General features: G+C 37.5%; 1 protein-coding gene across 8 annotated transcripts in view; it reads left to right on the top strand.

Moving 5' to 3' along the window:
- Positions 1-1,648: 1,648 nt before the first annotated feature.
- Positions 1,649-21,445, top strand: part of POC5 (POC5 centriolar protein) — a 30,875-nt gene continuing 11,078 nt past the window's right edge. For 2 of the 8 annotated variants that reach the window (XM_087742531.1, XM_087742528.1), the window contains exons 1-5: positions 1,708-1,746; positions 5,580-5,679; positions 10,073-10,220; positions 18,626-18,822; positions 19,215-19,391. In XM_087742531.1, coding sequence (XP_087598657.1) covers positions 5,596-5,679; positions 10,073-10,220; positions 18,626-18,822; positions 19,215-19,391 — 606 coding nt within the window. In that variant the 5' untranslated portion in view covers positions 1,708-1,746; positions 5,580-5,595. Of the gene's footprint in view, positions 1,747-1,816; positions 2,021-5,579; positions 5,680-9,538; positions 10,221-15,624; positions 15,758-18,625; positions 18,823-19,214; positions 19,392-21,445 lie in introns of those variants that run through there. The other 6 variants (XM_087742530.1, XM_087742529.1, XM_087742533.1 and 3 more) reach the window with 6 other exon arrangements.

Genomic DNA, 21,445 nt, shown 5'->3' with positions numbered 1-21,445 from the left:
ATTTATCTTGAAACCCCTAAAAAAAATCTGTTTAAAAAAAAAAAAAAGCACAAGGATCATATTTTTCTACCAGCCTACTAACTTTACCAAATCATCCCTGGGATAATTTAAAACTATTCATTGATCTAGAGGCTGTGGTGGTCTTTTTGTTAGAGATGACCTAGAAAGTAGACGTTTTTGCATTAAGATAGCTTACACAGTTTGAAAAGTACCCTAAAAAGAGGAACTGAAGTCTTGGGTTTGATCATGTTCTGTATGGCTCAGACCTAAGAGTGGGAAGCAGCAGAAGCAAAAGCATGCCACGTTAGTGAAGCTTCGCATCAGGTCAAATTGGCAATTACGTGGATGCTGCAATAGCCAAGAGTTTTTGGGGAAAAAAACAAATGTTGAAGTAGGCCTTTTACTGTGGGAAAAGGCTTACTTTAGGAGAACTTAATGCCTCTAAGAGAGGTAAAATTTTGTGATAACTTCCTTACTTGTTTAACTGTGTTTCACAGATGCAAAAGATTCTAGAACAAGATACATATATATTGCTGTAAACATTTATAAAGGTCAAATTATAATTTCGTGGACATTTGGATATTTTATGTCTATGCTATCTTTCTCATGTTATCAGACAAAATGTTGGTGCAATATAAGGTATAATCACATATTATGGAGCTTGACCGGGACATTTGTGGCTCTAGTATATCAGATGGTACAGCTATAGCCAGAGTTCAGTGCCATAAATCATTCTGAAAAAATTTTCTATGTCACAGCTTTCATTACAAAAGGAACAATTAAGATAGTATCAGGATAAATGAAGGCTAGCAAACAAAAGGGCTCTCTACTCCTTGATGCCTGATAAAAAATCTTTAAAACTTGGCGTTGAATTTCTGTTTATTATAGCCCTGAGATAACAGTAATAAAAGCATTTCTCTCTGGGATTACACCAAGCAGCTACTGCTCCAACTGCTGACCCAACAGCTTTGCCTCAGGTGGGGTGTGCTACACAAAGCTCTACCACAGGGCAGACCGAATTTCGCACCTGAATTCACTTGGTGTCTACCTACAGAAGCGTGCTTAGAAAAGCTGGATTGCAGAGAAATGCTCGAAACCACGAGCCCAGAGCTCCTTCTGTAACGTCACTGCAAAATTATTTAAAGCACCTACTCGGGAAGTTTTCTAGCTTCATAATTAGAATAGATGGAAACATTTAAGAATGAAATAGTTCCACCAAAGAATCCTTTTTTTTAAATCTTCGTTCTCCACAGGAACGCCCTTCCTTCAGCATGGAGAAGACCAGGCTCCCCCACCTTGCTTAGCCCAAGCTTTTAGGCTGGCACGGCCCCCTACGCCCCCCCCCCCCCCCCGCACTGACAGGACCATTAGCCACCGCTTCGGCGCTCGGTAAGGACCCACCGCGAAACCCGCCCCGGCTGCCCGCTCGTAAGGGTGCCAGAGGACCGCCCCGCCCCCGCCAACGGCCGGCCGCGGCCCGCGCGCCGGCCGCGGGAACGCTGCCGCCAATCAGCGCGCGGCAGCCGCTGACAGGCTGAGGCCGGCGGGAGGCGGGGCGGCGATGGGACGGGCTGGCGTGCCCGCCCCCCCGGGCTGAGCAATGTAACTGGCTATTTTGCCGCCAAGCTGCCCAATCAGAGAACGCTTTGTAAACGGACCCTGAGCCTATCAGGGAGGTGCTTCTTCTTCCGCTCTGGTAGTTTGAAACCGTCGGGCTCGGCGGCCGGGGGCGGCGGGCGCCCGCAGGTGAGAGGGAGCGGCGGGGGGGCGCCCGGGGGGGCCATGACCGGGGGGGCCGTGACCTCCACAGGACCTTCTCCGTAACCCCGCGGTTCCTGCCCGGCGGCTTACCCGCAGCCCGCCGTTCTCTAAGGGCCCCGCCCCCGGATAGTTGGGCTGGTTACCTTAAAGGCCCTGTTTAAAAAACAAACAAACCAACCAAAAAAATCCCCTGTTCACATACGGAATTGTGCGCCTTGCTGCCCGTCCACCCGTGTGCCTCCCCGGCTGTGCCTCACAGGTGTGCGTGTGGCGCCGTGCGGCTTGTCCTTATTGTCCCTAGTTGACATGACAGCTGTGGTGACGGTAGTATCGGCTCTGCAGGCGTAGGAGTAGTTGCAGAGGTGCTGTAGTGAGAGGACTTGAGCAGTGCTGCTTTGCAAGGGGGTACGCTTAAGGGGAAAGAATGTCTTCTGTATACTCAGAGATGGAGTAGTTCTCTTTCCTAGGTGTTGAGTCCTCTGATCTGAGTGCAACATTAAATTGTTTGGAAAGCATCAGTTTTAGTCAAAAACAAATTCAAAAGCACAGAATCCTGAGCACAGCTCAAGCAATTCAAAATTAAGGATAAGAGCAGCCATGGTGAGTCAGACCAAAGACCTTTATAGTTATGTCCTGTTTCTAAAAGTAGCTGTCTTAGCATTGTAGTTGTACACTTATGGTCTGGAAGAGACTACTGCTGTGAACAGGAGTCTTTCTTTAATGAAGTCAGACAGATGTTTTGGCAGGTGCTCGGGGAGGATTAGAAGAACATGATAGGCATGAAGGTGCTCCTCTCAATTGTCTCAACTTGTTGACCCAGAGATGGTGTCTTACTTAATATCCCTTGATTTCTCTTTTAGAAACTTATTCACTATTTTCTTGAACTTAGTGCTTCTTCACTGAGATCAAAGCAGACAAGTTATTCTTAGCATGACATGGCAATGATGTCTGTAAACGTCAGCTTAAAAGAAGTGTATCTGTCTTAATTTATCATAGTAATCCAATCTGTTTTTCTGTACATAAGCAGATTTATAGAATTATAGGTTTACTGGGATTTTCACTGGAATGTTGCAATAATCAAAATGCAAGCTTAGACTCTAGACACAAACATTAGAGGTACAGACGGGCAAAACACAGAAATGTGGAGAAAGTTCAAACTTTAACTAGTAACCTGTTAGTAGAATTTAAAGCAGCATTCAAGTCAGTAAAGGCAGTCAGGTGGAGACTGGATGGACAAACACAGTGGAGGGCTAGTCCATGGGTATAAAGAAAAGGGATGGGAAGAGGAGGCAAACCACTGAGCCTGAGGTGACAGTGAGTGACTCTTATAAGACAATGTCAAACAGGTAAGCTGCAGTTACAGATTTGGAGGGAAGAGTGGCCTGGAGTGAAGAGGTAGCATCACTTGTGACGAAGGAACCTTTTGAGTTTTGGAAAACCACAACTTGAGAGTAGTTTCAGTCATAAGCAGAGAACTAGATACACTAGACTGAGTGTCAAGAGCATGATCTCAGAAAACTGTAAATAGAAGTCAGGATACTGGTCTTAGGTTTCTTCTGAAAAGTTTGTTCAATGCCTTTTCTCCTTCACTTCCTTGGACTCATCTGTGTTCACGTGAAACTCCATTTGCCCTCCTGTTTCTCAGAAGAACTGATGGTAGTCTAAGTTCTTTTTAAATGGACTGAGAAGGAAAGAGAACAGTATTTGTAATCTCTGGCTGCAAATACACCTTTAATTCCTGTAAGTGCTAGATAGTTGGTCCTTTGTGATCCACCCTAATGCCCACTCACGCATGTTTGAATACCTCCAGGACTTGTAGGGTACTCAGGACCCACAATGTGAGAAACTATATGAGTGGGAAGGTATATGGAGTTGAAGCTGACTTTTTAAGATTGCTGAAGAAGTATTTTTTTGCTATTAAAAGAATTTATTGACTAAAGGAAGGAAGAGTGCTAGTACAAAGTTATTTGATTAGGTAGAGAGGCCAAAACCAAAGGAACAGATAGGGAATAATTTGTGGGAGAGAGGAAAGAAGAAAACTGTCAGAGCAGGAAACAAGGAAAATGGAAGAGATGAGGAAGCTAGTAGTTCCTCTCTCATCTATCTAGTATTTCTTTTCTCATCTACACATTGGTATACAGCAATAAAAGTATTTAGTAAACCTCCCAAAGATTTCATATTTAGTACTTAAAAAACATGGTCAGTACATTAGGGCTCAGCAGGAAATAGGGAGACGGTAATCATGTCTTTTGAACTTTGGGCTATAGGAAATCTCAGCATTTAAAATTGTCTTTATACCATTTCTAAAATGTCCATCTTCAGCACAGAAATTAACTTCCCATTGTGAAAAGTGTAGATAACCCATGGCAGAGAGAGCTTTTGTGGTGCAGAAAGAATCAGCATCTCAAAAAAGAACAAAAAGACAATTAATTTCCATCTATATTCCTATATAGAGAGCTATGAGATTATTGCACTTTTTTTTACATTTAAAAAAAAAAAAAGATGATGCTTACAAAGGATATTCCTGCCAACATAATGACAATACAACTAGCAATTTAAAAATAGCATTTCTGTCAGAAAATGCATCTGTTTAAAAAACAACTGAGAATATTACAATTGACAGTTTCAAAGGTCTCTCTAAAAATAAATTTCCCTCACATGATTGTTTGCTACGTTGTACAAGTAGTCAGTTCCTCTGGTTATTGATGGTGGTTGTCTTCCCGTGCTTACCCTCTGCTGACGACTCCCTGCTCAATGTGTCTGATGATTATTTTTCATGTGCATCAGGCAACTATATCTGCCATTCATTCATTAACAAATTCACCATGCTTAATACTCAGTTCCCACTCATTCTATAATTCCTGTCATTCCCTCCTATATTCTTTAGAGTTCTTTTTGGCCATATGCTATCAAGTTTTATCACAAGAGATTGAGTTCTTCATTGAAGGACTTATTCAAGGTTGCAGTGGATTAAAAGATACATATATCTTTCAGAAAGTCTTCAAGTTTCTTGTCAGTTCTACAACATCACCTGCTTTCCAAATGTTCAAAGAATACCTCACTATCTTGCTTAGAAATTGTTGGAATGATTGACATTACCTGAACCTAAGGCATTACGTGTCCTTCCATATCTGTTTGTCTTCCTGGGCCTATGAGGCAAGAAGAGTCAAAGAAGTGGAGGGAGACTGATGTTGACCACTAAGTGAAGGCTTCAGGGTATTGAACTGGCACATTCAGGGCATCATCTCAGCTTGGGCTGTGGTTGGGGTAGTTCGGGGAGGGGAGGGAATTGCAGTGTAGCCTAGTCATTCCTGTGTCACTCTATAGGAATTTTGTACTGAAACAAGCTGATAAGCTCCAAAACAATACAGTGTGAATAAGAAGGAAGGATTGACACAGGAATATATCTGTAAATTAAGGCTTCTGTTATTCTTGGTTTATCTGTTTCCTTTTTTTCCTTTAAAAGTGTATTTTAGTTACTATCGATGTAAAGTATTATATGGTGTATTCTGAAGCATTAGGTATTAAACTTATTCAGTCAATGTAAAATACGAGAAAACTTGTATATTGTTGCTTTTGGGTCTTCCCTTATTTTCTTTTGAACTCAATGGAAGGCTTTTCATGGTTTTGAGTATGGTTTGGATCAGGTAGTTTCCCACCTAGCATTATATAATGAGACTATACAATCAGTTCAGCCCACCAAATGGGCATTGATGTAGTTTCTAGAGCAGAATCTCTGTTTCTGGGGAAAATGTTGGTGAACATAGAGTAAACATGTTGGAACTGAAAAATGAAGTTCAGCTTCTGCTGTTTTATAGACTAACTTTGTGCAGAATGTCATCAGATGAGGAGAAAAGCACAAGTCCAGTTTTGCCAAAAGACTCTGTTCGGGGCAGTTCTGTTTCTTCAGATCTTCAGGTAGGAAAGAGGCAAGCTCATTTGGTTCACTGTCATGGCATTTTATTTGGCAAAGGATAATTATGAGGAAATCTAACAAAACTTGCATCTTTTTTATGTTTTATGTTTACAGGAAAATAATAAAAATGTTAGTGAAAAGAAGCAGATTAGACAAAAAAACCCTGAGATTAAAATACCTTCACTTGGCTTCCCTTTCGTGCACTTCACACAAGAAATTTCAATTTATGTGAAAAATCTTATCTAAACTTAAGAGGTTGATCAATGACAGCTACAAGTAAAATAGCACAGTTTTCTTACCTTTTTTTTCCTGGTGTTACTTTTTATGTGTCTTATCAAGAAGCATAAATTTGACACAGTAGGATAGAAACCCATTATTTCTGAGGGATGAAGTGTAACTATGTGTTAGGCTTCTTACATGATGTTGTAAGAACTGAATTTTTTTTTAATGGATTTCTTTCCTTTGTAGTAGGATTATGGGCAAGTTAATTTCAGAAAGGAAATGCTCTTCTTTTTTTCTGCATCAAATATGCCAAGATATGCTGGAACTATAACAGTGGGTTTTTTTTCCTTTTCTGTGCCCAGTGTTCTTTTGGGAGGATGCAAAGATATCTTTGTCCTGTTCTTCTGAATGCAGCAGATTTTCATCCTTTAATAATTGGTTATTCCTATTTGAGTAGTGGGTGGCGTTTTTTCCTTTGATAGGATTCTATCCAGCACAGGGTAGTTCTAACAAAAATAAGTTTTGCTAGTTTCACCTGGTGAAATGGGCATGTACAGCAGAAGCAGTGTTAAATTAAGGTTTTTTTTCCTTCATGTGGATTGACTTTGTCTCTTTTAAAGTACCTGTTGATGGGCGATTCATTTCTGCCATTCATATGCTTCCCTATTTATGGTCTTATCTCATGGATAAGTTTTCTTAATCTTTGTTCAGCAATTGTAACTAATCTGTATTTCCAGTGCCTTTTGTAGTTGGAAAACAGAATGAAAGCTTTGTGCGACAAATTTTGAAAGACCAGAATTTTCTTTTTATGATCTGGTTAATTATCACGAAGGTTCTAAGACCACCTTGTAGAGAATGATAAAGTAAACTACTATTAATGAATGGCTGCTTTACAACTGAAAACACATCTAGAATAAAATAGAATAGTGCGGGTTAGAAGGGACGTACAATGATCATCTAGTCTAACTCCCTCACCAATTCAGGGCTGACCAGAAGTTAAAGCACATTGTTAAGGCCATTGTCCAAATGCCTCTAACTCTGACAGGCTTGGGGCATCGACCACCTCTCTAGGAAGACTGTTCCAGGGTTTGACCACCCTCCCGGTGAAGAAATGCTTCCTAATGTCCAGTCTAAACCTCCCCTGGCGCAGCTTTGAACCGTTCCCAGGCATCTTATCACTGCATCCCAGGAAGAAGAGCTCAGCACCTCCCTCTCCACTTCCCCTCCCCAGGAAGCTGCAGAGAGCAATGAGGTCGCCCCTCAGCCTCCTTTTCTCCAAACTACGCAAGCCCGGAGTCCTTAGCTCCTCCTCATAGGAGTCTATTACTGTTGAAAAAGAACAGCACTGGGGTTACAACTGAGCAACAGGAATATTGACAGGGAAGTACTCTACTCCTTTTAGACAAATTTGAAGGGCCTTTTTTGTTTTGTTTTGTTTGGGCCTTTTTGATAATTTGATGCTTTTAAACAGAGGCCAGATTATTACCTTTTCCTTATAAAAAGAATCCACTGGCTCTTAGAAAATTTCCATTTACTTGTAATTGAGTTCTGCAAGACTTTGTCTGTTCAATCCATTCTTTTCATGTTGTTTAGTAAGCTTGACTGCAATCCTAAGGACAAATTCTATGCAGTGTCTGTAGATTTTTGTAATGCTTTAAGAAGGAAGAAAAAAACCCAAACGGCTGAATGCTGTTGTGCCCTTTGCTCATTGCAACACTAATTTATTTACTTCTATGAAACCAAGGTAGTATGCATTAAATGATAAAAACTCCTCTGACCTTCAGGCCTTAGAACTATATTCCTGCAGTTTTGTTCTCTAACAGAATTTTTATAGTTGACAGAACAGCTTGAAAGTTTTGTTTAAAGTGGAACAAAGACAGTAAGTAAACCAAAGATATATTGTTAATTTTATTTTATTATTTTTTATTTGAAATTTATTGGTCAATATTGCATTCCAATTGCAGCGTACCTGTATGGAATATTTAAGATTGAGATAATATGCATAATCAATGTTTCCATTTCTCTGTCTTGCATATTCTTATTGCAGTCTCCAGGATTTTTTTTTTTTTGTGTCTAAATTTCTGGTTACAATTGGGATACTGTGGGTTTTTTTTATATTTGCTTTCAACTTCATTCCAACAGTGTTGTAATATTGTAATTTATAAGTGTTTATTTCCAGATTTTTCTCTGGATGCATTTTATTGACACTTTCTGTTGGTGCATAAGAGTGTGTATTCTTGCACATAGTGGATTCTTTGGGTTTTAATAAGAGTGTTGGAACTTGAAAGGCTAGATAAATTTCCTGCTATAACTTGATATGTATATTTTGGGTGCTCAGGATGTCTACAGTAAAACAGACTGTGTGCTAGCGATTAAATTTGGTGTATTAAAATGAGCCACCTGCTTACATCTGACATCTTACCTACTATGTCCCTTGAGTTGCATAAGGTAATCATGGATGCAGATGGATTGGCTCTGACTGAAAACTAACTTTTTTGAGGGGAAGAATTAGTTTTAAGTTGCTGTTTGGTCACACAGTCTCTTTGAAGAAGACAGAAAGATGACCTAATGTCTTCCGCACAATCATTTAATTTAGATGAATTAAGGTAAATACTAATATATTGGCTTTTTTCTCTGCTGAAATTTTGCTGCAGGGAATTTTGTACAGTTCCATGTAGTTCCTGGTTGAATAACTTATTTGAAGATATCTGTTTTCTTCTTCTGACATCTGACAAAATCCAAACTGTATTTCTTTAGAAAGATATGGATGTGGAAAAATTGAAAACTTGTTGATTTGCTACTAACTATGCCTTTTACGTGGAATGTGATACTTCCTTTTGCTTATCAGAAAGATACACTATATGTTTGTTTGTAATTATATAGCTTCACATACATTTATTTAGCCTTTTAATTTATCTAACATGATAGGCTAGAAGATGGGAAGTGGAAATTTGAAAGGAACCTAGAATTCAGCTAAAATGTACAAAACTTAGCTTCTTAAATTGTTCTCTAATTAGTTGAAACCCACATAAATGTAAGGGTTACACTGAAAGTTTTAAACCATTATCCTTTTCAGCTGTTAGATTCAAAAACATATTACATGTAATTGGTACCTGTGACCGTTTGGTCACACATGCACTCTATGTTTCCCCAGCTTAAAGAGGAAAATAATTTTGCAATTCACAGTTGATTTCTGAGGTTTGACCTCATTAGGATGCTAAACAGAATTAGTACAATAGTATTAAATGAAGAAAAAATGACTGCTAGTGACCTGGTTTAGTACTTTCCAACTGGGATTTTTTTTCCAAATGTTTAATTAGTGGCTTTGATCAGTTTCAACATTTAAATGCTACTGGAACTTTTTAAATTAATAACTGGATTGTATGTTTAAGCCATAATATAGATTGTTCAGTTTCACATTGAACTCTAAATACTTTCATTCTGAAAATCTGTTTAACTAGGAGATTTCAAAAAAATGTTAATTGGCTTACTTTGATACATAGTATAATGCCACATACCAGTTAGACTGGTTAGTAACTTTTTAACAAGAAAGCTTTTATATTACTTATATATACACATTCCCTATACCTATGTAATTTAAAGAATGAATAATATAAGGTGAGAATAATTATATCTAATCTAAAGAAAATACTGGATAATCAGATGTCTTTTGATGATTGGCTTTGGAACTCCGATCAAAGAAATTGTAATGTTATGGAATGTGTAATGTGACTGTGTTCAGCAGCATCTTCATCGTGGCTATAAAAATACATATTTTTATTTGCAGTCATAATAATGCTTAGAAATAGTACTGGGTGACTAATAGCTTACATGATCTGGAACTTTTTTTTTTAGTTCATCTTTTTGTTTAAGGTACCTATTATTGTATCCAGTTTTGGCATCTAGCAAAGTCTTTCAGTGTAACTGTTGCAGTGCATCTAGTTGTTATTGGAATGAATGTGAACATGAAACAAGAGAAAGATAAATTATTATAATCATGGTAGGAAAACAGCTCACTTTTGCAACTTTAAGGGAAATCCTCTTAGTTTTCACCATAATAATAAAAAAACCTCTCAAAAATTACTGAAAACCATTTCCATTCCTTCCTACATATACCTAGTTTTTAGAAATGTAACTGTAGTTTTATAATTATTCGTCATCACTTTGTGACAGGATGAATATGAAGAGCTGCTTCGTTATGCTGTAGTGACTCCGAAGTTTGAACAGTGTGTCTCGAAGTGGTTAGAACCTGCTTCAGAACTGAAAGCAGGTGGCAGATTTTCAAGTGTAACAGATGATGCCATTCACCGTAAGACTCCAGGTAGTATGTGCAAAGCTATGCGTTGAGCTTACAAGAACAACGATACAACCTTTTTGACTTTAGTTTTCTAATAGCTTCTGTTTGAAAAATATACATAGCTCATATATAGTACATATGCATTTTGCACTACAAGAAATTTAGGAAGGCATATTCATTGAAAGATTCTGTCTCTGACATCGCTTTCAGATGATAGTATTAATGTGCTGACAGTTCTCTGTGTTTTCTGGTGCAGATGTTTAAAGTGGTTGGTGTAATAATGCAAAAAGGGGTGCCCTTACAGTATACTTCATCGAAATTTGACAGATCACAATTGGTTTTGCTCGTACCTATGCTGCCATGATAGATAAATGAGTATTTAAAATATGATTATTTGGAAGTAAGTGTTACCTTAAAAGGGCTTTGTGTAATGACTAATCATGTCACAACATGAATGTCACGCTTGCTCTTTTAGTTCAATCATTCTATTCTAGTTTTACTTTATTGCTTGGTATTTAGGACTTTATAAACTTAGTGTCTTGTGATGCGTTAGTAACACTGGTATTTATGGTTATATGTTGCTTGCTTTTCTCACTAGCATTTAGATTGAGGAAGCTCTGTTAATTTTGCTTCAGAAGAAATAGTGAACAATCATACCTGTATTATTTCTTTACAAGGAAGTTTAGCTTAATCGGGAAGAACTTACTTTAAACTAACTTCTATTCTTTATCATGCTATTTCATGATAACAGTATTTACCTACAGTTTTATCTTCATTCCTCTTTTTGTGACCCTTGAGGATGGGTTTATCTCTACTATTTAGAGAAGTATGAGTTGTAAAATGCGTAGGTAATTTTACTACTAGAGACTAGGCAGCCTTAAAGTGCTGTGTAAATCTGGTGCTGATTGTCGTCTTGGAGTAAATGTTGTTCATGGCTAATGTATGCAAGAACTCTTGGCCATGCTGATCAGAGCTAAATAATTCTGCCAGTGGGAATTTACCAGTGCTGTTGTAAAGGGCAATGCAGATGGTGACAGTTGTTTATTTCATATTAGAAAAAGAACCATGAGTAAAAATAAATCTATCTTCTTAAATTGTATGTTGTTTTCACTGGAATATAAAGTAGTCTTAGTAAGCTGTCAACTACCATTTAGTTAACTCATGTTAATACAATATAATAAAAAATTATCTAGAAACAGGTTCTTAAAATAAGGAATGTGATTAAAGTGAGAGTGGTAGTATTGGTTATGCTCTGTATCCTTCCACAATGAGTCTGTGCAGTGGAGTTTAGGTACATTCAGATATCCAAGCCAATACCTTCCTTTCTAGTATGCCATAAGGAGAAATGTTTTATCATTTTTATAAACTAATGGAGAATCTTAGTCCTTAAGGACATCATATCCGTAATTTCTCCCCATGCAGAATTAGTGTGGTTGTTCTTCTGAATATCAGACTACCATAGGAAATGTAGAACGCATGATTTGGGGTTCATTGAAAGCATGAGATTGGAGATTTGGAGAGAGAAAGTATTCTGTAATGGAAGTAGATCTGGAATTAGAATGTGAATAATGTTAGAAAAACTTCTGCCAATGGAAAAGTTTCAAGTGCAGCCTTTGCATTTTGATTTTTACATATTGAATGTGATTAACTTGATCCAGTGGAGTTATGTCCTGTGTGGGAGTTATACCAAGTTACATAAGAAATCAGATCAGTAGAAGCTGCTGGTATTTTGTACTATGGCAATTATTTTTGAACTGTCAAATATTGTAGAAAGAATTCCACCACAGTAAGAGGTATTCCTGCAACTCCTAGAATGAGAGCGGTTGCTCGGGGGTTAAAAATTATGATACAGAATGTTTTGATTGGGGGAATAAAGCATCCTCATCTGTTACATTATGTTGAGGTACTAAAGATTGCGGTCTGATAGATTCAACTAAAGGTAATGTTTAAACTATCTGTGATTTCCACAGCCAAAGAACATTCTGTGGCTACTGTCAAGAGTACAGTACTCTGAGCAAGTTCCTTTAGATATTGCACACGAGGAGGGTATTAGTCTTCTAATACCAGTTTACTTGTCTGAAGATATTTGTTGTTACATGGGATCTTGGTTTAGCAGAGTAGTAGAGCAATATACTGAAATTGCAATGCAAGCACATGTCATGGTCCATTTGGATCTCTCAAATTTACAGGTCAGCATAGTCTGTAAACTAAACTTTATTTTCTGAGCTCAATAGGAAAGAAAACAAACACATCAAACAAAGTCTCAAGCCCCTTTGTACAGAGTAGTCTAACATGGGAGTACGCTAATTCATCCCTTAATTCATGAGGTTTCTAACTCCCAACTTCTCCAATTCATAACTCGCAACTTGTAGCTCACACCACTATGAGCAAAACAGTTGCCTAACTGATAGAGAGAGTGCTCATCCTTCCTCCTCCGTCATGGTGCAGGCCTCTGTGGCATCACACTGGGAAGCAAGAAAGCCTCAGCAGTCTGGCTGCTGTAGGATACATTTCAAAAGCTTTTTGGGTAAGCTGATGTATTTATACCTTCCACCTTGGAAGTTTGGTCTATACAATTTCTATAAGTTAGTGGATTCTGAAGCAACTGCCAGAAAATCAACGTGCAAGGGTTATGGCTGCAGAAGACAGCAAGCTGCAGGTGATAACTGCTGTATAATGACCTTCAGCCCTTCTGTCCATCATGTCCTGCCTACGTGCTGCTCTTGCCTTGACCTAATGGCACTACTCCCAGGATACACCAGCCCTTAGCATGAGCTGTGTGTTAGTCAAACTCTGAGCAGAACTTGGTGAACAGTCGCAGCATGGTAGAGTAATTGTAATGTACAGTTAGATCACAGTACAAATGTGATTCCTGTTACCAGTCTCTACACACTCACCATCATGACACTGGGCATCCCCAGTTGCTGGGCAGGACTGTGTGGGTTAAAGTCAGCTCAAGCCCATTGCTCTGTTGAAAGTTCATTTGCTGGTTGCTCAGTTTTTATACTGTGTTGGATTGAGCCAACACTTCCTCCATGCTTGTCTGGCTAGCACAGGAATGCATTCACACTTCTTGATTAACTAAGGCCACTTACACAACCAGCTGATCCACTCAAATGGAGCAGCCATTTATGAAAAACAAAGGCTACCCTCTGCCCCTCCGTGTTAACACAGGGAGTTCAGCTTTCTTTACAACAGCTGTGGTCACTCCCTGTATCCTTCCCTGAGCTTCATGAGCACAGTGCTCATCGCCTCTGAATCTTCTTCCATTGTAGTAGGCTGTTGATCAGTCACACTAGCAGATTGCCGGGATTGAAATATACTTGCAAAACTCTTGAATTTTAGAGCAGTTCAGGTCAGCTTCTGGAAGCGTTTCTCAGCCTGAGAAGTTGTTTTTAAAAGGGGAGTAGAAAATTTCAAATTCAGCTATGTGGAATTACATTATGGAGGAAATCCCAGTTCAGGTCTTGTCCCCAGTACTCTTTCTGCTTAGTTTTGTCTCCCAGTTTGAGTGAAACATTGTTTTGTAAGGGAATATTTGTGATGTGTGATACTGCTGTTCATAAGAAAGAAGATCAGAATCAAAATGAGAATCTCTGCTCTGCTTTGTGAGACCCCACCTGGAGTACTGCGTTCAGTTCTGGGGCCCCCAACATGACAAGGACAGGGACCTGTTGGAGCGAGTCCAGAGGAAGGCAACGAAGAGGATCAGAGGGCTGGAGCACCTCTCCTATGATGACAGGCTGACAGAGTCGGGGTTGTTCAGCCTGGAGAAGAGAAGGCTCTGGGGAGACCTCATAGAGGCTCTCCAGTACCTGAAGGGGGCCTACAACAAAGTTGGAGAGGGACTTTTTACAAGCGCACACAGTAACAGGACATGGGGTAATGTCTTTAAACTAAAGAGGGTAGATCTAGATGAGATGTAGGGAAGAAATTCTTCACTATGAGGGTGGTGAGACACTGGAACAGGTTGCCCAGAGAAGCTGTGGATGCCCCATCCCTGGAAGTGTTCAAGGCCAGGCTGGATGGCGCTTTGAGCAACCTGGTCTAGTGGAAGGTGTCTCTGCCTATGGCAGTGGGGTTGGAAGTAGATGATGTTTAAGGTCCCTTCCAACCCAAACCATTCTATGATTCTATGAAAACACTAGACTTGTGCTTTTTTTTTTTTTTTAGTAGATGACTGTATACTCCATTTTTTATCATCTTTGTCTGAAGAGATTTTAGCCAGCGCTGTCTACTGTCTCTCTTTAACTCTGTGAGAGGGGTTATGCTCTTAGCTTTTTTTTTTTCCCTGAGGCCAGACATGCAGCATGTGAAGTCTTTGTTCCTATTTACTGCCTAAAGGTGTGCAATAGAAGTGAGAGGACAAATTTACGTTCCCTTGCCTGCGTCTCTTGAAATATTTGAATGGAGTTATCTTTTAATATGCTTGGTGTTAGGAAATAAGAATAGTCATTTGCAAGCTCTAGTTAGTTGTTATGGGATAGGGGAAAGAAATGCTTTTATATTTGATGGTGATCAAAATTTTGCATTGCAGTTTTATGTATTGCTCGTTACAAGGAGACACATATTCTCTTCAGTTATAGACGCTCAGATGTTTATTATCTTTGCAAAGGGCAGCACCTTGCAAAATACAATTTGTCTTTTATTTTCAAAATGAAAAAGAAATGGTTAAAAACAGTAAAGCCAGTCCTCTTGATCTTGGAGACTGAGGCAAGAATAACATTTACACAGCCCCATCATGCTTCTATTAACTACACACTATAAATAAACTTCTGGTGCTTTGCTGCTTTCTCAAAATATAGTCTTGCTGTTCAAATCTCACTATGTCCTGTCAGTCTAAGAAAAAGATGTCTTATATCTCCTTGAGACAGAGCTTGAAACAATCTAGTTGTAAAAAGGTTATTTCAACTTTTAAAAAAGGATCTGACCAAAATCTGTCCAACTCTTTTATATAAACCTCTAGTACTGATTGAGGGTGATTACATATTTGAGTGGTGTTTGCCATAGTGTTAATGGCCTCAGAATACCTTTTTTTTTTTTCCTGATACTAATAACAAGACTTTGGATGAACAATAAGAAAGTAGTTAAATTCAAGTTCAATACTATACCTCTGATACTGATCAGATAGGACAGATTGGCAGGTTGTTTTTCAAGGACAGTTAATTTTTTTGTTTAGCTCCATTCTTTTAGCATTGCTACATGTTCATACTAAAACAGGGTCTTCGACATTTGTGCTTTCCCTGTCCAGCTCCAATGCTGTTGCTGTATTAAAATAACAAAATCATAAATTAGTAGGTTAGTGTTCTATAACTTTATAAAGCAAAATGCATGTCTCTGCTGGGTATAGAGTTAATACCTAAAAGTTTGCTCTTCTGCAGAGCTTCTCAAGCTTGCAGTGTTTTTTCCCCTTCTCCATGTGATGTAGGTATTGAGACCAACAGAGTTTCCAATGCCACATTATGCCATCTGAAATGAAGTTCTGTTTGTGGAGTATTTTGTCTGGCGTTTTGACTTTCTCCTCAGGCTTTTGAAACTGAAGTGAATGTTCTACGATGATGGTAAAAGTCTAATTACTGGTAATCTCTATTTGTTGCAGTAAATTTAGTGATACATAATATCTTCACTAAAAGCTTCCAGTCAAATAAGAAAAATAATTGGAATAAAACATGCTGTACTGTTCAATTCAAAGTCCAAATGCTTTTAAACTTTGAAACCTAAAACTTAATTTCCTGTTCTTGTTGCCAGTTTAGTTGATTAAATTTGAAAATGACTAAGACTGGAGCAGTAAATTATTTGTAGCAAAGATGTGTAATGATGACTCATACCAAAACAGTGGGAAAATTCCTTCTCTTCAGGCTACCAGTCCTCAGTATTGATCCATTAAACTTCTGAGAAGATTTTTTAAAAAACTATATTTTGGCAAATTGCTACCCTCAGCCTGGGCCACTGATAGCAGATCATGCGTGAGAATAGTCTGTCAGACTTATTTACTTAATAAAAGCAGAAAAAGTCAGATACTAGAAGAGCACAGAAAGAAACCAAAACAATAGAATTGGGGTAACAGACATCTGCAAAAGCAGCTGATTTCATTACCTCTGCTATAAACAAGAATATGGTCTAGAGATTTGTTGGAGTAAACGCATATGGGGATTATTTAATGAAGTACATTTTTCTACTTTATCATTTCCAAATGGTTCCATGTCCTTGGTACCTTAGTGCACTGTAACTGAATGGCATCATGTAATGCAGTGGAAGGAATAGGGGTGGATGAAGGAGAGCATTAGGAATAAGAATGAAATTTAATATGTAGACAACTAGAAAATTATGGCAATACTGGAAGGCCAAGATAAATTACATGAGATGCTGATATATATATATGTAACAGATACACTCAGTGGATTCAGTGAAGGATATATTCTATGGTAAATGAGAAAAATGGAAGCAGGGTTAAGATAATCTGTACATAGGAAGGATTAAGGGGAGGGAGGTGATGAACTTGTAATACTGTGCTCTTGGACTATAGCAGTTGTCAGTCTAGCTTAATATCCTGTTTTAATTGGTTACATTTTGTTTGGGTTTTTTCTTTGAAAATATCTTGCAAACTGTGCTGTGTGAGTTGGATATCTTTGTAGTGCAAGCAAATAATAAAAGTTTAAAAATAAAAACAAACGTTCACACATTTTACAGCAACGTCACAATTGAAGGAGGAGCACAGTGACACGCAGGAATGGGAACAAGTGGTGAAGGACAGAACTGGCAATACTTGACACTAATAACACTGCCAAATACTTTATATTCTGAAAGGCCAGCCACAGTCTTCATCACTGAAATTAGATGTATTTCAAGTAGTCTGGGTCATCTGTCCAGCATGTCATATTTTTTGGAGATCTTTACGAGCAATGAATATTCAAATTCTGTCATTAGCTAAGCAATACTTCTCTCATTGGCAGGAGAAACAATGACAAAAAGCTACAGCCTGATCTTAATGTACTGGTGTGATTGGGAATAATCTGTTTATGGTCTTCTGCTTATGTAACGGAGTAGGGAATTGAGTCTGGAGAAATGATGTGTCAGATGGGGCTTCTTTAGATCAAGATGATGATCATTTTATGATGCGTAGTTGTATATGGCCTTGGGAGAAACACTGAAAAGCAGTTGTAAATGCCCCTGCATCACAGTTCTTCCTTATTTCCTTCTTGTTTTGGAGCATGAGTGTAGTAGTTGCAATTCAACCTATTTGATGGAGCGGAGTATTAGCCAGACAGCTTTTCTCACTTCCTTTGTACAGGAGACCTAACAGTGACAGTAACTGTAAAAGAGTGTCAACCATCAGGCTTGGCCTTGAATAAATTAGAAACATACATTTCCGGTACCCACTGAAAATACTGCTTTGTGACAAACAGTTAAGCTTGTCTCTGCACGCTTGTACCAAAAAACAGTACCCATCCACTATGAAACCAATTGTACAGACAATATTTGTTTTCAGAAATGAAGACTAAAATATTGGAGGTTTCCTCTCTCCATTTATGAAAGAAGGAGAGTATTCTTTTGAAGTTGTCCTGATTGTTATTAATACCAGGAATCTACTAATCCCTTTTCTTTCCAAATTTTTTTATTCAGCTGTCAACTTGAATAACAAATTTTCTGTAAGGAGTAACTAAATAGGAAACAATACTTAATTTCCTCTGTTTACTTATGTATTAGCTTCTTCATTCTTAGCTCATTTTTTTTTCTTCCCATCACTTGGAACCCAAACGCATGCCCATCAGCTTCTGGGCGTGTATTTATTTTTATTGCAGTGGTAGTTAGCCATACCACCTGAAAGTGAGTCCTTATTGTTTAAGGCATTATATAAATTCATAGTAGATATTTCCTTTCTCAGAGAGTTTAAAATCTAATTAGTTGAGCAAATTAAAGGCTGTAAGGGAAATGGGTGCAGGTACATACCAGCATTGAAATATACCCACAGGTTGCGTTCTGAATGCACAAGGGAAGGCCCCTGGCCTCAGGAGTTTACAGTCTCGTTAAGGAAAATGGCAGAAGTTTTTAGATTTTTTTGATCTGAGATGTTAACCAACAAGAAGTCTTTAGTGAGATGCTTTTTGTTTCTGGCAATGCTATTTTTTTGGTACTTGCTGTGAGCATCCTCTTTAACATCAAATGACATTAAAAGATTCTATGCTTTAAGGGAGTGGTAGTTTTTATTTGACTGCTGTTAAAATATGGCTGTTGGTTGAAATATACTTGTATCTTGGAGGCATATATTTGAATTTGTTTGTTTTACGTGGGGAAAGGAGGTTTCTGATGGCATAAATATTTTGGGGTTTTGGGTTTCTTTTTAGTTCCTGGCTTCTGACTTCCATCCAGAATGCATACCAGTTAGCCTTTTCAGAGTATCAATCTTTTATTCTCTGTTTCATTTTTAGTCTTAATATCCGTGAAGGAGCCTTCTGAAGCCAATATGGAAAGACTTTGCCCTGTTCTTTCAGAAGAGACTTCTTCACAAGGGTCCACACATGGTCCAAGAGAAGTCAACGAAACCATAGTGACTGAATTAACTTTACCTGATGAAAAAGTAACTCAAATAGAAAACATACTTGATCTCTGGAGTGGAAGTCTTAAGGTATTTATTTTGTACGGAATCCTTAAAAATCATATACAGATGTCAGTGTTTTGTAGAATAAGTGAGAGTACAGGAAAAGTTGCAGTGTGATTGCACTGGGAAATGGTGGTTTTCTTATTGATTGTTGTTGTTGTTGCATATTGCATCTAAGTACTAGAATACCTTGTTTCAAGAACTTTGGAATAACTTTCTCCGTTAGGGATGTTTGGTTATTAATCATTCAATAGTTCATTATGTCTGGTAATATTTATAGATACAAACAGCCTGCGTAATGAAGGCGTCACTGTAGAATATTCATGTCTCCTTAATTGCCAAGTGTTTTAAGATTAAAAGATTAGGGAGGAGGGAATAATTTTACTAATTGCACTGCTGTCATCCCTTTAACTTTTCAGACAAATGTTCTGACTGAATTGAGAAAATGGAAGCTTAGTTTGATCGAACATCACAAGCTTCAAATGAAACAAGAAAAAGAGAAACACGCTGCACATGTGAGACAATTGAGCAATGAAATGGAAAACCTGAAGGAGTTGCTACATACTTACGAAATCTCTATTGGCAGAAAAGATGAGGTAGTAGTTCAATTTTATAATTCAACAGTTCCTCTCTCTTTAAAAATACCCCCACTGAATTTTTGGGTCTGTCTCTTTGAATAACAAAATTCTTCTTGCAGCAAGTAACATAGGGAACTAAATAATATATTTAGACTGTATAGTAGACAAAGAATCATTGTTGCTAATAATGTTGTCCATACTAACAATGGAAATTTAACATGTATGTACACATTTTGCATTGTTTGCCTCTTAAATCTAGGGTCTATTGTTGTTTCTCATTTTTTTCATGAAGGTCATACTGGCTTAGATGAGTCTGTTAGCTCTTACACTTTAAAAGCCTTTAATTTTTCAATGATTGGATTGATGTTCTTGAATCTTAAATGAGCATCAGTCTCCTAAATGTTAAAGAGTATTTTAGGATTCTTAGGAATTGTATATTTTTACAAATTCTTAGGTTTGTACATTTTGAGGTCTCTCAGTTATGCTTTTCTGCTATCAACTATATCAACAAGTTCAAAGTTAACTAGAATTGTAGAAATGCATATAAAATTTTGGCAGCCCTGCAGTCACATAATGTAATTGAATCCTCTTATTGCTATCCCAATTTGTAACCTTCTACTTGAGAACACTTAGTGGAGTTTGGGTTTTTAATTCCTATTTTCTTTTTTTTAAAAAAATGTCCATTGAGGGAGTTAAAATATGGGGGAAGGTGATGTTCTGTGTCCATCTGGAAAACAGTCTAATCTTACAGACCAAGAAAATATGAGTGTTGTAACATTACAAGAACAGAATTAGTATAATATCATTTAAGTAGTACATATGTGCAGAACCACAGTTATTTCAGTGTATACCAATCAAACATACCTAATTCTGTTGGCTATCATTGTATGTCATTCATGTTTAATGCACCATAATTCTCAGTGATAATTTGAAAGCAGTATTTTTTTCTGCTACCAAAGAAATTATGTCTTCATCCAATTTTATAGTTCTGTTTAAAAAAAAAATTGCTTTCAATAGAAAATTATTTAACTTAATGGTAGGTGGCAGTGCTTCCATGTATCACACCACATTCATCAAAACTGCTGTATTCTGACATGGGCATAATCCAAAGTAAATCAGCCTCACAAATATTATGAATACTGTCGATTCTTGTTTTCACACTGGAAATCTCACAGATGTTTTTTAATGGCAAAAATATACTAATTAACAAACATGGTTTTAGGATAAGTCTTCTAGTGTGTACTAGCAGGCATGCAGCATCTAAAGTTGATGTTTTATGTTAGTATATGACACTTTTTCAACAAAAGTAATTAATTATATTAATTTCTTTTGCTTTCTATTTTCTTATTGATTTGTTGACAATTTATGCAAATTTACTTCTGATTTTAGATAAACTTTATATAGCTGAGTCTATTAAGTTATTCTGAAACTGCAAAAAGTTAGAATTAGTCACATGTAAGTAGTGAAAAGTAGCTTATACTAGATTTATTAAAATACAGTATTATGAAGAACTCATTCTTAAAAATATAGAGATGGATCAGCTTTAAATTACTTCAGATGTATCAAATTGACCTTTATTTGTTTCTGACTTTGATATTTTGAACACCTTAAAGAAACCAAGCTTTTGCCTAGTAATAGTTCATTAAACATACTGAAGATTGACTGATACAGTTTGTAGGAAATCCCGTACTGAAACAAAACAGGAGTTTTGTACTATTTGCTGGATAACCTTGTTGATTTAAGGATAAATTTATTTTAAGTATCATTAATTTCATTAATGTATGTTCAATAATTACTGCATATAACATAAGCAGTATGACATATTAACATATGTTAGCATATAACATCATAAAATATTGTTCTTCACAATCTTTAGGCAGTAGTTAAAGTAACTTTAAGTTACTCCCAAGAGTCCCAGTATTTGTCACTGTTGCCTACTGGAGTTGCTCAGGTGTGACTGATGGCAGAATCTAGCTTAACGAGTTAGGAAAAAATATAGAGAAATACTTTGTGATTTGGTGTACCCAATTTACATCAAGCCTGACCTAATTTTTAATCTGGGAACCTCAGCT

The sequence above is a fragment of the Nipponia nippon genome, unplaced genomic scaffold, assembly GCF_047370975.1.
Source record: "Nipponia nippon isolate SJK-2023a ecotype South Korea unplaced genomic scaffold, ASM4737097v1 scaffold_8, whole genome shotgun sequence".
In the NCBI taxonomy this organism is placed as follows: domain Eukaryota; kingdom Metazoa; phylum Chordata; class Aves; order Pelecaniformes; family Threskiornithidae; genus Nipponia; species Nipponia nippon.
This window is presented reverse-complemented; position numbering and strand designations above follow the sequence as displayed.